General features: G+C 45.4%; 1 protein-coding gene across 5 annotated transcripts in view; it reads left to right on the plus strand.

Annotated features, from left to right (window-relative positions):
• GTF2IRD1 (GTF2I repeat domain containing 1) overlaps window positions 1–16,753 on the plus strand; it is a 94,027-nt gene that overhangs the window by 3,209 nt on the left and 74,065 nt on the right. The window contains exon 1 of one of the 5 annotated variants that reach the window (XM_083714429.1): window positions 8,386–8,822. The exons of the other annotated variants lie outside the window; for them this stretch is intronic. Within the exon in view, the coding sequence (XP_083570555.1) occupies window positions 8,799–8,822 (24 nt within the window). The 5' untranslated portion in view covers window positions 8,386–8,798. Of the gene's footprint in view, window positions 1–8,385; window positions 8,823–16,753 lie in introns of those variants that run through there. 5 annotated transcript variants of the gene reach the window in all.

Genomic DNA, 16,753 nt, shown 5'->3' on the forward strand with positions numbered 1-16,753 from the left:
CAAATAAAGTTGATGTGTGTGTTTTAATCTGCTTTTTAGTTTAGTGCCGATTTTAATATTATTTTTAATGTTCCAGATTGTTGCTTTTTTACTGTTTTCAAACAATCACATTTTAATTGTTTTGTTTATTCTTTTTGTAAACTGCTTCAAGGTTTGTTTGTTTTTGCAAACGAACACGCACAAGGTCTTAGGTTCGATCCCAGGCATCGCCAGTTTAAAAAAAGGGACAGAACTTGGTTGGAGGTGATGGCAAAATGTTCATTAAAACTCTTGACTTCCCAATAGCCCAGCAGACAATACTAGGTTAGGAGGACAAATAGCATTTAGGACTGAGTGCTGTTGGAAGGGAGATTTGCAGATTTTGTGTATAAAAGCCCTTTACCCATAATTTGGGACACGGGTGGCGCTGTGGGTTAAACCACAGAGCCTCGGACTTGCCGATCAGGAGGTCGGCGGTTCGAATCCCCACGACAGGGTGAGCTCCTGTTGCTCGGTCCCTGCTCCTGCCAACCTAGCAGTTCGAAAGCACATCAAAGTGTAAGTAGATAAATAGGTACCACTCCGGCGGGAAGATAAACGGCATTTCTGTGCGCTACTCTGGTTTGCCAGAAGTGGCTTAGTCATGCTGGCCACATGACCCAGAAGCTGTACGCCGCCTCCCTCGGCCAGTAAAGTGAGATGAGCACCGCAACCCCAGAGTCGGCCGCAACTGGACCTAATGGTCAGGGGTCCCTTTACCTTACCCATTTGAGCATTGGGGACCCATAATTTGAGCATTGGGAAGCACTTCATGAATTTAAATGTTCTATATAATCCACAGTTAATAACAGCCAATTGCATGAATGTTTATTATTGCTTTTATATCTGAGGAGCTCAAGGTGGCACACATGGCTCTTCCCTCCCCATTTTATTCTCACAACAGCCCTGTGAGGTAGGTTAGACCGAGAGACAGCTATTGGTCCACGGCCACCCATTGAGCTTATGACTGAACCCTGATCTCCCAGATTCCTAGTCCGACACTCTAACTGCTGCACCACATTGGCTTCCTAGAGTCCTTCTGCTATGGGGCAGCTCTATAAATTCAGTAGGTCAATAAATAAATATGGGGAAAGCAAAATGTCACTTGGAGAGAAGGATCTGAAATATTTTCCGGGAAGCTTGAATTTGTTCTGTTCTGGATTGTTTCATTGGGTGTTTTAACGTGTTGTAAACTATGTTGATATTTCCCCACCCCCCTTTAAAATATAAAGCGGTATAGAAATAAAATAAAAATAATAAATGCCATTTCAAAAAAATAAAAAGTGCCTTACGTTGCGGTGACCGTAACCCAGGTTTAAAGTGCCATCTGAGTTTCTAACACTGGGAATGGGACAGTAGCATTATAACCAGGAAAACTAGCGTAAGATTCCCCATGTCTGAATGCAACCCCAGATTGGAACAGGTAAGGTCATTATTTTTATCCAAGAACATCTGTGAGGGAACCCCTCCCTGCCCCTGGCAGGGGTGCCCCTGTCACCTCGCCTCTGATGGTTTCTTATGTTTTAAACTGGACCCAGGCAGTCACATAGAGGACTGCCTTCTGTAATGTAGGACACACTGCCGTGTTGTTCTCAACCAGGTGCTGTTCTGGCTGGGACTCATGGGAGTTATAGTTGGAGAACTACAGAGAGCACCCAGTGGGCAAAGTCGGCAACAGTTCTACTCATTGCACTCTGCTGCTTTCAGAGCAAGAATTACTCAGACGGAATCGGAAAGTGTCTGTTTTAAGGGTTATGTTTTGTTCAAAGGGTTATATTCTGTCTGCTTGGGAGATGGATGGGGTTTCTGTTTAAGATGAACCCGACTTGATTTATGGACAGCCTCCTCAGTCCGCTGTCTGAAGCCTTCACTCCGACCGCAAGCCAATAATTCGTTTGCTTGTTTTGTTAATTAGCTGGATTTTTTATTTTATTCCAAATTTCCCCGTGCTGCTTTCAACAAAAACAACGATGTAACTGCTGCAAAATGTAACGGTAATCTAAAAAAAAAGGTCTTGTAAAAATTAAAAGCATTCAGCTGTGTTAAAAACCAGCTCTCAAGAAAAAAAGGAAGATTTTACAAAAACACCCCGCAGAAGCAAGACTCAGTTTGGAATAAAAGCTTCTTCAGCCCTCTAACAAGGGGGAGAGAGGGGTGTGCTGGGTTATCTATATCTGCCATCGCCTGCTATTTAAAGGTAAGGTGAAAAACACAGTCATCAACTGTGATGCAGCAGCAAAAAAAGCTCATGCTATTCCGGGGGCTGCATCAATGGAAGTATAGTGTCCAGATCAAGGGAAGTCACAGTACCGCTCTATTCCGTGTTGGGCAGACCACACCTGGAATACTGTGTCTAATTCTGTGCACCACAATTTAAGAAGGAAGTTGATCAAGGCTCTGGAAGCCAAGCCTGATGAGGAACGGTTGAAGGAGTTGGGGCTGTTTAACCTGGAAAAGAGGAGACGGAGAGGAGATAGGCTAGCCATCTTCAATTATCTCAAGGGCTATCGCATGGAAGATGGAGCAAGCTTGTTTTCTCCTGCCCTGGAGGGAATGGCCCAAACCAATGGTTTCAGATGATGAGAAAGGAGGTTCCAACTAAACATTAGGAAGAGCTTTCTGACACTAAGAGCTGTTTGGCAGTGGAACGGGCGCCCTCGGAAGGTGGTGGACTTGGAGGTTTTTAAATTGAGGTGGTGAGGGCGACCTGTCAAGCATTTTCTGGCTGGGATTTCTTCATAGCAATGGGTTGGGCTAGATGGCCTTTGGAGCCCCTTCAAGCCGTATGAGTCTATAGCCAGATTCGGTTGTCTGCACACTAAAAGAAATAAAAATAAAGAAAATGGATTGGCGGGATCAGGTCACGATGGAGGTTTTGGGTTCTATGGACAATTTAAGTTGGATGATTTTGTTCTCTCTCTGAAGCTGTGGGTTAAAACAAAAACAAAAATCTCACCCTCCAGCCAGGACATCTTTGTCCTCCATTGCCCTATTATAAATATATTAAAGAAGGTTGTTTCAAGGGAGTGTTTGCAGGAGATGTATTCCTCCCCCCCCCCCTTTGTAGACGTTAAAACCACTAAACGTTTGTGTCCCTATTTATACATACATACATACATACATACATACATACATACTGTAGTTATATCCCACTCCAAGGAGGTGAAGGTGACCTATGTGGTTCTCCCCCTCATCATTTAATTGTCACAACATCCCTGTGAGGTAGATTAGGCTGAAAGAGGCAGTGAGTGGCCCAAGTTTCTCCACTGAGCTTCCTGGCACAGTGGGGAATTTGAACCCTGGTCTCCTAGGCCCTAGCCTGACACTCTAAACATTACACCACACAGGATCTCTATGGGGTTCAAAGGTATGCTGCACTGAAACTGGAGGTTCTACTGAGCTATCTTCGCAAGCAGAATTCAGCGGCCAGGTTGCTCACCGGAGCTAGACAGTTTGAGCATATTACACCAATCCTGGTCCGACTGCACTGGCTACCAATTAGTTTCCGGGCCCAATTCAAAGTGCTGGTTTTGACCCATAACGCCTTAAATGGCTTAGGACCGCAATACCTCAAGGACCGCTTCTTTCCATAGGAACCTACCCAGACTCTGAGATCATCTTCTGAGGCCCTTTTTCATGTGCTACTTCCTCAAGAGGTCCGGTGGGTGACAACACGAGAATAGGGTCTTTTCTGCAGTGGCTCCCCATTTGTGGAATGCTCTCCCCAGGGAAATTCGCCAGGCAAAAACGTTCCTTTTTAACCAGGCCTTTGGTTGATCTTACTGGCATCCTATGCCCTTTTAAAATGGTTTTTTCAAAGGGGGGTTATTGTTTTTATTCTGATTATCTATTTTGTGGTTTTATGTTTTGATTTTATTCTGTGAACCACCCTGAGACCTGGTATAGGGCAGTATATAAATTCAACAACAACAGACAAACCTTTTCGTTCTGATCCATCAGGGCTGCTCTGATGTTCTTAAGTAGCTCCCGAGCAGCCTGTCATAAGAGAGAGCTTCTAGATGGTGTGAACCTCAGCCCCCTATTTCACAGAATCATAAGAGTTGGAAGGGGTCCCAGGGGTCATCTAGTCCAACCCCCTGCAATGCAGAAAACTTTTGCCCAATGTGGAGCTTGAAGCCATCACCTGAGCTTAAGAGTCTCATTTTCTACCGACTAATGGGGTTTATATACTGCTTAATCATAAAAACCCTACATAAAACATATCGAAATGACCAATAATCCCCTCTACCTTGGAAATAAAATTGGCCATTTTAAATATATACATTATAAAACAAAACGACATATTGGATTGCGTGTCAGAATGGCTTGTCTGGTGTGGCTTGTTTAATTGAACAAAGAAAGTTTTTGCCAGGTGTTTTTGCCTAATATCAATGGGCAGGGAGTTCCATAGACTCGGTTCCTTGCTAGTGCGGGAGGATCATTATGTTGCATTTGCAAATATAGCCTCCTTTGTGAGATTCCTCTCACCGCTTGCACTTCAAGCTGTTTCTCTCCCTCTCCCTGCACAGCCCCCTTTTTAATCCAGCAGTGAATCACTGCAAACATTCCCTATATCCAGCCTGTGCAGTGTGCCAGCTCTCACAGTGAGGGTGAAACAGGGGAGAGAGAACACAAATTCCCCCTTAAACTGCTTTTCCACGTCCGATCTCATTTCCCTCTCTCCTTGTTTGGCCTGCACCCAGTTACCTGGCGCTTTAGCGCGGGAAAGCGGCTGAGGGTGACCTCCGTTTTTTGTTATCTAGCGCCTAGAGTGACGGCCGCTGATACTGATCCAAGTCCGAGGTGTATTCTGAAACCGCTTTGGCCTCCACAAGCCTTTCCTGATAAGGCACAGGTTTTGAATTCCACTTATTTTCCGGGGCCGAAAAAGTAGACGCCTGCCATCATATCTGGGTCACATGGAACGTTTTCTGTGTGATTTTAATCTAGATACTGGGCTGAGTAGACAGCAGCTGAGTTTCTATTGTTAAGGGCTAGCCTGTTCCTTCTCTTTCCTTGCGCCTTCCGAACGGCAGGTGTAGAATATTATGATTATTTTTTTTATTTCTTGCCTTGCTGGCCTGTCCCTTCTGCAAGGACCTCGAGGCTGGGCACGTACTGAGCTCATTTGATCCTCCCAATCAGATTCGCAAGGTTGGTTAGGCTGAGAGAGGATTTAAAGTACTATTACACCACTTTAACGGCCATAGCTTCTCCCAAAGCATCCTGGGAACTGTAACAGGTTAACAGGTGCTGAGATCTGTTAGGTGTGGACAGGTACACCGTATTGAGCTAGGTCAGGGGTGCCCAAACTTTTTTCAAAGAGGGCCAGATTTGATGAAGTGAACATGCGTGAGGGCCAACCAGAATTGTTGAGCTGTTGACCAGTTGGCAGGATTAGGCCCCCGAAAAGAACTTTGGACATGCCTCAGCTAGGTAAACCGATGGTCTCATCCAGTCTGAGGCATCTTCCTATACCCTTCTCCAACAGTGCTAGAAATTATCCAGGCGCCAGGAGCGTTTTGTAGCTGGCGTGGGTCCAATTGCGACCGCATGGAGATATCTGAAGGCCAGGTTGGTTACTAGGGGAAGCAAAATGTCTCTCTGAGAAAGAGCTGAAATATTTTCCACGAGGCTAGTCTTTGTCCTGTTCTGGATTGTTTTATTTGATGTTTTGATGTGCTTTGAGATTTGTTCTTTAAAACATAAAGTGGTATAGAAATGAAATTATTAATGGTAATTATAATAAACAACTCCATTGCAAGAAAATAAAAGGCAACTAAACATTCTGTTGCGGGAACCCGTAACCAAGGCCATTTGGTGATTAGATTATATAGTGGTACCTCGGGTTACATACGCTTCAGGTTACAGACTCCGCTAACCCAGAAATAGTACCTCAGGTTAAGAACTTTGCTTCAGGATGAGAACAGAAATCGGGCTCTGGCGGCGCGGCAGCAGCAGGAGGCCCCATTAGCTAAAGTGGTGCTTCAGGTTAAGAACAGTTTCAGGTTAAGAACGGACTTTCGGAACGAATTAAATACGTAACCAGAAGTACCACTGTATACCTGTGTTTCTGACACTGCTCCCAAAGCATCCTGGGAACTGTAGTTTGTTAAAGGGTGCTGGGAGTTGTTAAGGATCCCTGTTTCTCTCACAGAGCTACAATTCCCAGGAATTGATTGTTAAATCAGAGAATTGTAGAGATGGAAGGGACCCCCAGTTTTGGGAGGAAGACAAGCCGGCGTTTGTCCTGAGCGATGGCAGCTTAGAAGGAGCATCCCTTGGCCTCTCTATGGGTGCTGCTGACCTTCTCCCTTGGGCAGCTGGGCGCGAAAAAAGGAGAAGCGGAGCGCAAGGACTCTTTATTTTTGAATGCTTTGTGCAAAAAAATGGGGGGTCAAGGAGGGTCAGTTGGGTGGGGAGTAAGAAATGTCCCTATTTGCATCTGAGGAATGTTGGAGGGTATGAGATTCTTCATCTCAGGGTTGTGGATCCAACCCCAGATTTCCTGTGTCTCGTTCGCCCTTGCTGTGGAAGGGAGATGAAGGCTTGTTTTGGGGGGCAAACTTTCAGTCACCCCACCTGCTTCTGGATCGTAGACGTTCATAGCAGCCTCAAGTGGTCTGTCTTCTCCCTCTGCCTCATTTTACCTCGTGTGAATGTCCCCCCTCGCCTCCTCTCCTCTCTCCATCCTTGCTGGCCTCTTGCCACAGCTTCTCTGACCAGTTTTATGAAGAGAAGCCGCCACGGAAAGTGTTTCTCGTTTTTAAGGACATGCACCTATGCCAAGCAGTTTTAAAAAACCCTGGTGAAATTGGGCCCCAACACTATTAATACAAATCTTGCGGTGGGGAGCGAGAGACGGGAGACCTTTGAGTGAGGCATTAAACATTTATTAAAACCATTAGAATTAGTGTCAGGTCGTATTGATTTAAAAAGAGAAGCGCAGGGGAAGCTGCAGTCGACGGCGAGGTGGGCAGAAGAAATGCGTCTCCTTCCCCCCCTTCCCTTTATTATTATGACATTTGTATCTCGCCTTTCCTTCAAGGAAACGTGGTTCTCATTTGGTCCTCACAACAACCCTGTGAAGTAGGCCAGGCTGAGAGAGACAGAGCGAGCGCATGACTGGGCCAAGGTAACCCAGCGAGCTTTGTGGATGAATGAGGATTTGAACCCTGGTTTGTCAGCTCCTAAGACTCGGCTACATTAGTAGAGAAACAGCAATTTGAATGCGCTATGAACCTGCAACACCAGATGGCGCCAGAGAGCAGGAAATTTTACAACACAATTTCCCATAGGGATTTTTTTCCTTTTGTTAAAACAATCTAATTTCTGACTTATTTATAGCGTTTCCCCCCCTGTGTTTAGATCCACCCCCAGTCCAACACATCAACCATCACACCATACTAGTTCTGGGCTGCAGTGCTGGCTCCAGGTTTTTGTAGGAGTCATTAGGTGAGATCCCTTTGTGTCCTGTGCCCCTGGGGTCTCTCCAGTAATATCTGGATCAGAGTTTTTCATTCAGGACTGGGTATTTGACTGGTCAAAAGTAGAAAAGATTATTTGATCGACTGACCATTCAAATATTTTGAAAACTGTTGTTGTTGTTGTTTAGAGATGAGATATGTTTAATCATCAGGAGGGCAGAACCTTGGTTAATTTCAGGAGCTTTTGAAGTGAGTTAACCATAATGCAACATGACCGGTTTTTGTTTAATTGTAGTGTGTTGTTATAACTCTTCCCCCATTTATTGATTTTTGCCATAAACAGTAAATGGCTGAACAGGAAATTCTGAATTTTCAGTATATAATTCATTTGCATAACCTGCTTATTTCCCTACTGCTCATTTACTGAAGCTTTAAAGCAGGCATAGGCAAACTTGGCCCTCCAGATGTTTTGGGACTATAACTCCCATCATCCCTGACCACTGGTCCTGTTAACTAGGGATGATGGGAGTTGTAGTCCCAAAACATCTGGAAGGCTGAGTTTGCCTATGCCTGCTTTAAAGTCACACTGTTGCCCTCTTGTATTCAGATAAAACGTTTGTGTGTGTGTGTATATATAGTGTTTGCCGACAGATCTGCTTGTGTGTGAACACATTATCATACATGTACATGTGTGACTAGATGTTATTTTTGTTCAGGCTTTATTGTAGCTTTTAACCATGTTAGGTGTGGAGCGGTTGACCAAACCACTTCTTCTCTCTGCATTTCCTTCTGGCACGCAAGAGAGAATGCACCTGTCAATCAGTTGCTAGTATCTCATGATTCACCAACACTCCTCTTACAACAGACTGGCCTTTCCTGCTCTTGTGTTGTTAAGATTTTTGATGATCACCATTGGTTGTTTTCATGCTTCTTTCTTTCATGGAATCCTAGAACCACAAAGCTGGAAGGGATCCTCCAGGGATCCTCTAGTAGTCCAACCCCCTGCAATGCAGGGATCTTTGTGATCCAGTATTGCTTTTAGCTGCTGCATATTGGGGAAGAGAACTCTGATCTAGTGTTAGAAACTCACATAATATAAGCGACGCACCAAACGGCTTTTTGAACCAAGTCACCCAATGGAATGTCTAGTTGCCATTTGGGGGCAAGATGGCTCCAAAGTCTTATTTTTTTCAAATGATGCACTGACTGTGATTGATTACCAGTTAAGCATCTGATTAGTTCAGATGACAACCTTCAGCTAGGGCAAGAACTTTGAGAACTTGAAAGAAGAAAAGTCACTTGATCCAGGGACAGTCCGCATATATATTGGCCTATTCCGACGTCTTTTTCTTAATGGTGACACGGAGCATTCATAAGGTAAGAATATTCTTCGCAACTGTGAGCAGGGCAGTGGGGTGGAGTACGTGAAGACAAGCTAGAACAATTAGCTCTGACATTGTTGACTGCTCCTGCTCAGGCTGCACAGAAAAAGCTTTTTGAATGAATCAGAAATTCATGCTTATGGTGCAGATAAAATAGAACGGATAGAATTCTACAGTGTGTGAAAGCAGTCCAGATCCAATGTTCTGCAGGCATACACCTCCAGATGGTGGAGATTTGAGGCACCATCCTGCTACCCAGGCATCTTCACTTGGTCACAAGTGGCCAATAGTGTAGGAATGTTCAGGGTGGCAGGAGAGGATATATTGTTTATTAATATCCTTCCTAACTTGCACTAGCAAGTCCCTTTACTTAGCAGAGTGCATTCCCCTTTACGCAGCAGAAAACTGGTTGCAGACTTGTCCAGATTTAAGACCCCTTGAATCCCTCCTAAAAGAATAAAGGCACCACAGTCTTATTCATAAGCAATAAAAAGAAAGTTTACTCACGACCAGGCAGAGCACAGTGTAATCCCTGAAGGCAGGCTTTTAGGCTTAAAGTTACAAACATATACAAACAGGTTTACATGGCTAACAGATTGAGGTTGAATCCTGACAAGACAGAAATACTGTTTTTGGGGGACAGGGGACGGGCAGGTATGGGGGACTCCCTGGTCCTGAATGGAGTAACTGTGCCCCTGAAGAACCAGGTGTGCAGCCTGGGAGTCATTTTGGACTCACAAGTGTCCATGGAGGCGCAGGTTAATTCTGTGTCCAGGGCGGCTGTCTACCAGCTCCACCTGGTCCACAGGCTGAGACCCTACCTGCCTGCGGACTGTCTTGCCAGAGTGGTGCATGCTCTAGTTATCACCCACTTGGACTACTGCGATGCGCTCTACGTGGGGTTACCTTTGAAGGTGACCCGGAAACTGCAATTATTCCAGAATGCGGCAGCTAGACTGGTGACTGGGAGTGGCCGCCGGGACCACATAACTCCGGTCCTGAGAGATCTGTATGGGCTCCCAGTACGTTTCTGAGCACAATTCAAAGTGTTGGTGCTGATCTTTAAAGCCCTAAATGGCCTCGGCCCAGTATACCTGAAGGAGCGTCTCCACCCCCATTATTCAGCCCGGACACTGAGATCCAGCACCAAGGGCCTTCTGGTGGTTCCCTCATTGTGAGGTTACAGAGAACCAGACAGAGGGCCTTCACGGTAGTGGCGCCCGTCCTGTGGAATGCACTCCCTTTAGATGTGAAGGAAATAAGGAGCTATCTTATCTTTAAAAGACATCTGAAGACAGTCCTGTTTAGGGAAGTTTTTAATATTTAATGCTGTATTGTTTTTAACACTCGATTGGGAACCGCCCAGAGTGGCTGGGGAAACTCAGCCAGATGGGCGGGGTATAAATAAATTATTATTATTATTATTATTATTATTATTATTATTATTATTATTACCCCATAAGGGAGATGACCTGGGGGACTGCTTGGCTGGCAGCCAGCAGTTCAGGAAGTTCGCAGGAGGAAAGGAAGATGGAAAAGAGAGAACGTGGCGGCATGCCTTGGCCTTTTACCAGGTCTGGAAAGGTCATGCCCACCCACTAGTCAAATGCAAGGAAGGATGCTCCAGCCAGGTGTAACAGGAAGTTTGACTGGCTAGACCAACCAGCCGCTGCTCTGGTTCGCCAGAAGCGGCTTAGTCATGCTGGCCACATGACCCGGAAGCTGTATGCCGGCTCCCTCGGCCAATAAAGCGAGATGAGCACCGCAACCCCAGAGTCGGTCACAACTGGACCTAATGGTCAGGGGTCCCTTTACCTTTTTAAAGAGAGAACAGGGCAAACTGTGCTGCTCTCCACCCTTGCTTGAATTTCCTGCAATATCTGTGGGACATATCTGCAGATTTGCATCTCTGGGAAATACAGAGCTGGGACCTTGTGCCATTATGCCCTTAGTATGTGGACAGCATGCATCTCTCTCCCTCCCAGACCCGCCTGCAATCTTAACGTCTAAATAGGGCTAAGACTAACACCTCATTCTGTGTAATGGGTACATAAAACGTAAGAGCCTATTGATTTTTCATTCATTATGGCCACTGCAGCTACTAAAGCTCTGCAAAAAAAATTAAAAGTACAGTGGTACCTTGGTTGTCAAATGGCTTGGCTCCTGAACAAAGCAGCTCCGGAATGCCCCAAGCCCAGAAGGGTAAGAGTTCCGGTTTGTGAACGTTTTTTGGAAGCCAAATGTCCAATGCATTTTCCTTGGCTTCTGATTGAGCGGAAAAAGCTCCTTGGTTTTCGAACGGTTCCGGAAGTCGGATGGACTCCCAGAATGGATTAAGTTTGACAACCAAAGTACCACTGTACTAATGCAAAAGAAAAGAAAAGGCCCTATTATTTATCTACCCCGCTGCCCCCCTCCCGTCTCACTCTGCTTTTGACAAGCTCCATATATGTTTACATTGCTTGCATTCAGAGTCAGTTTGTGTATTACCCAAGTCAGCTTTCATCGTGAAGTGGTCTGTAAGCATCTCTGCTGAGAGGTTTGCATTTATGCAGGTGTCATTCCCACGGGGAACAAGACAGTGATGTTTTGAGAAGCACCAATATCGTTAATGAATTACAAACATCAAAGCGGAGGAGTTTTCCTTTCCCTCCCCTTTCCTCCCTTCCAGGAGCACAATTCTCAAACTGCTAAATTAGAGACAAAAGGAACCATTTTGAAAATGAATAAAGAAAGATGCTGCTAGGGGGAATCAAAACAAGCAATTTGCTCAAAGCCAAATATGGTCCGTCCCCCCCAATCCCGTCCTTCTGCTTTAGAAGTTCAGCCTAAGACAGAAAAAGGACGGCAGAATCTTAAAACAGCGACTGCCATTGCGGGGATTGGGGAATTGCTATCAGTTGACGATATGTCACTGTAATCATCTATATTTATGCCTCTGTTGTCCCTGTTTACCAACGATAGACCCTCTGTTGTGGCGTATCAAATATGCCTTCTCAACCACCTCAGCTACATGGTCAGGTTCACACATAAAATTACCCCATGGTTTGGATTAACTATGGTTTGTACATCCAAAACCACCCAGGCCAGCTAACTATGGTTTGTTTGGATTATGAATCTTGGCTTTCATTAACTGTGCTCTCCCACTGCATCCAGTCCACCACCCTGGCTTGTTTCAGAGCCCTGCCCCAGAGGCTTACCCTGCTACAGAGGGGCAAGGTAAGAGTAGACTGAAAATAGAGCCAATGTTGAGTGGAACAAGCCAGGGTTACTTGGCCCGTCTGTGAGAATGAGCCTGGTTTGTTCAGCCAAGCATTGTTAAAGCAAACCATGGCTTAGTGTTACGTGCCCAGGCAGCCGATAGAAGTGAAATTGCAGAGGAAGGAATTGGATGTCCATGTACGTTGCCCAGGGCACCCGAGGACACTGAATTGCATAAAATATATATGGATGCTCCCTGAAAAATAGTTGGTATGCTTTAAAGAGAAACGCTATCCTTCTTAGCATCGTTGGAAAGATCGTGATCAAGTGATCTGTTTACTTGCTTGGTCTGCTGTTCAGATGATAAGGGTTGGCGGCAACTTCTAAGGCCTCCCTCCCACTGTCTATGGAAGAGGAATAGAGGTAATAGCCTTACAGCCAATCAGATCAATGGTCCATCTCTTTCAGCATTCCCTACACTGACTGGCAGCAGCACCTCAGGGTCTCAGGCAGGAATAAATATGGGGAAAGCAAAATGTCACTTAGAGAAGGATTTTTCCTGAAGCTTTCATTTCTTTTATCCTGGACTGTTTTATTTGATGTTTCAATGTGTTGTAAAGTGCTTTGAGATTCTTTTCTTTAGACTATAAAGCTGTATAGAAATGAATTATTATTATTATTATTATTATTAACGAAATCAATTGCAAAAAAAGGTGCCTAGACATTCCATTGTGGCAACCGTAACCTAGGTTTAAGGCGCCATTTGGCAATTAGCTTATATATCTGAGTTTCTAACACTGCTTGCAACTCCCTGGAAAATCACAAGAGTTTTTTTGCCCTGTAATTTCCCTGTGGTCTTCATGGAGAATGCTGTCTAGCAAAATCTGGGGAAATATTCCAGTGTAGTTATTTACCAACATTTCCATGGGTGAATCATGGGGGAGCAGAAGGATTAAAGGAGGTAGCATGTCCATTGGCGCTTGTTGTCGTGCCACTCCACGCCCAGGGTGCGTGTGAAATTTAGCATGCCATGGCGCTGCATCGATCAAAAAGCCACAGTTCTATAACACAACAAACAGGGAATGCAGTGCGAAAGGAGCATTAGAAAATGGACAGGGGAGCCTGTGCTGCAACCAGGAAAACGAACACGGTAACCTCCACGTCTGAATTGCATCCCTTGCTTGAAACCTTGAGAAATCACCTCCAGTTACTCTGTGCAGATAATACTGAACTAGGCTGGCTCAACAGAAGAGAGCTTCCGACACGAAGCTGTCAGGTGGAAGTGTTTGCATACGTTTATGTGGTTCCTCTCCTGAAAGGTGCAGGTACTACAGACAGGAGAAGGAATAAATAAGGCTGTTCTTCCAGTATTTGCTCTTTGATTCAAAAAATAGCAGCATGCAAAGCTCTCTCATCTCCATCCTCCTTTTGGTACCGTTCCTGGAGATTTCTTCCTTGCAGTCATCTTCGGCCGGGAAATGGCTTGGCAGCAAATACTGCTTCTGATTTCCTGCGTGACTTTCTCAGATCCCCTCACCTCTTGCAACTCATCTTCTGTCTCCGTGTGCTGCTGATAGAAAAAGGAGAAGCTGTTTTCGAGAGAAAACGAGAGTCACTTTTTCGGGTTTACGCTGCTTCCGATCACAAGCACTTTGATCACAGGAGGAGAAGTCTAGGTACCGGCAAATGCGTTTTGCCCTTCATCCTTCGGGCCATGGCAAGATATAATTAGGAGTGGCGTCTGATGGTTACTGTCACAAGCGAGGCTCCAGTGTCTTGATTTACGTGGAGAGGCCTTTAGATCTGGGTGATCCCATTTGCCCTGATACCTCTTGGGGGGGGGAATTGCGGAGCGTCATTTTTTGTTACTGCCTGCTAGTGGCTGACCTAAGATCATACGATGAGATGTGGCGGATGAGCTCAGTGGTCCATTTAATCCTGCATCCCGTTTCCCTACCTATGGGAAGCAGGACATGAGTGCAATAGCCCTTTTGTTCCCTGGCAGCTGAAATTCAGAGGCATGATCCCTCTGACTCTCTGCTAATACAGGTATAATTAGTAGCCATACATAAACCTTTCCTTCACCATAGATTTATCTGATTGCTTCTAAAGGGCAACCATCACTCCCGGTAGCAAAGCTGCTTAACAGAGTCCAGAAAGAAAAATCTCGACAACACTTTACTGAAAAAACTTGAACAGAAACAGTGTATAATTTGAGGAGAAAGGGACAGGGAGGTTTTATCTTTCTTACTTCGGGCTTTGTACATAGTGAGGAGATATTCAACCAAACATACAGAGGAAATCTCCCTCAGAACGACACAGCCAATCGGAGCATGTGCCACCTCAGCAAAGATCATGCCACTCTGCCTGGTTGCTAAGCAACACCACCTGCCCCACCCCAGGCTAGTTGACGTTAGCACCAACAGAATTAACCCTTGATCTGCAAACTGAACGATCCCTGCTATTGCACTTCCAACGACCACATCTTTCAACAGATACTCATTACTCCTTGAATGAAGAAGTGCTTTCTTGTGTGTGCCCTGAAGCTTTTACCTGTCAGTTTCTAGTAAAAGGAGATAGGAAGAACAACTTTATCTCTGATCACACACTGAATAATTTTAGAACAGTTGTGTCAATCAGTCCATTAAATTTAGTAGCCTTCAACAGTGGGAGTAGGCCACCAGGGAGAGAGGGCCTTCTTAGTGGTGGCACCCTAGCTATGGAATAGTCTCCTGCTTGTTCTTCTTAGGAGGTGCCTAGACAGCTGCCTGAAATTCCTGCTCTGGTGGCAACAACCATCTCCTTCCTCTGGTAAAGTCTGCCATGCCATTTTTGTTTCTAGCTTCCCAAAGGCTGCCGTTTCTGATTAAGAGTCGCTGCTGCTACTTCTTTTTTTAAAAAATTCATTTTCATTCCTTCCCCCACCACCCTGAAGGCAAGTTTTGTTTGCAGGATTAGAAGCAAATAAATATTTATGCAATATGCAAATAAGACGTGATAAGATTTGAGCGCCGTGGAATACGGGAAGCCTTTTAAGAGTTGAGGGGAGGAGATTAGGGAGCGTTTGCTGGCGTACCAAATTCCTTGTTGTCTGAAGAGGAGGTTTCGTCTCCCCCACTTTCCCTAGTAGGAATGCAGGAAGGGAATGAGGAGCAAGAAGAGCATGGCTGCAGGATCAGGCCAAGGCCCATCTAGTCTGGCATCCTATATTCCAGAGCAACTGGGCAGATGCCTCTGGGAAGCTCACAAGCAGGACTCAATAGCGAAAGTCCTTTCCACAGGCATATTAGAGCCATTACTACTGCTGGTCCTGCAGGTTGTAAGCAAGCATTATGGCTGGTGCAGCTGAGAACTTTTATCCCACTGAATTTATCAAATCCCCCTTTTAAAAACCTGTAAGTTGCTGACATACCTTCCAACATTTCTCCAATGAAAATAGGGACACCCTATTCCATTATTAGTATTAGTATTAGTACAGTGGTACCTCAGGTTAAGAACTTAATTCGTTCTGGAGGTCTGTTCTTAACCTGAAACTGTTCTTAACCTGAAGCACCACTTTAGCTAATGGGGCCTCCTGCTGCTGCCGCGCCGCTGGAGGAGGATTTCTGTTCTCATCCTGAAGCAAAGTTCTTAACTTGAGGTACTATTTCTGGGTTAGTGGAGTCTGTAACCTGAAGTGTATGTAACCTGAAGCATATGTAACCCGAGGTACCACCGAATTAGTATTATTATTACACCCCACCCATCTGACCGGGTTGTCCCAGCCACTCTGGGTGGCTTCCAACATTAAACATTAAAAACGTCCCTATACAAGGCTGCATTCAGATGTCTTCTCAAGGTTGTATAGTTACTTATCTCCTTGGCTCAGGGGTCACATAACTCCATATCCTCCAACATTTCTCCCATGAAAATAGGGATGTCCTAAGGAAAAGCAGGACATTCCAGGATCAAATCAGAAACTGGGATGGCTTCTGTAAATCTAGGACTGTCCCTGGAAAATCGGGACATTTGGAGGGTCTGTGGTGCAAAATCCACCGTTTAGCTGTGGATCTTGAGATGCTCAGGTAATTAGTATTCTGTACACCAAATATTCATCTGCAAACAGCATATGCTCCAGCTGTCCCTGTTTGCTAGGCACAGCCTCTATTTCCTGGCCTCAGTCTCCAGCACGTAGCAGCATAGGGTGCTGCCTTCCACTGGAGTCAGAACATTGGTCCATCTAGCCCAGTACTGTCAACACTGACCGGCAGCTGCTCGTCAGGGATTCGGACAGAAGTCTTTCCCAGCTGGGGATTGAGCATAGGAAGCTTTGCATGGAAAGGACTTGCTCTGTCACTGAGGCCCCATCTGCCCCATACATTCAAATCATACCACTTTTAAGTTTCCCCCAAAGAATCTTGGGATATGCTCCTTCACCTTCCGATTGATAAATCCTGACGAGGCTTAAACCCATAGAGGGATCTGGAGCAGAGAGAGCGGGAGAGAGCAGGAACCATCAAGTTAGAGGGACTGAGAACATTGAATCAGAGCACCAAAGGTGGTCAGATCTGGTTCCTTCAGAACCATGGACAGGTCTCCGGAAGCAGAGGAGTTGCTCTGATGCACTGTTCTTTGGACTTAATGACATAGCAGCGTCAAGGAAAAGTCCCCTTGCAGCAGTATTATTGCACTTCAACCAATCTCTTTCACAGAGCCTTGCTTTCCTCCACAAACCACCACAAGGTC

Source organism: Podarcis gaigeae (assembly GCF_964106915.1).
Source record: "Podarcis gaigeae genome assembly, chromosome: 15".
Lineage (NCBI taxonomy): Eukaryota > Metazoa > Chordata > Lepidosauria > Squamata > Lacertidae > Podarcis > Podarcis gaigeae.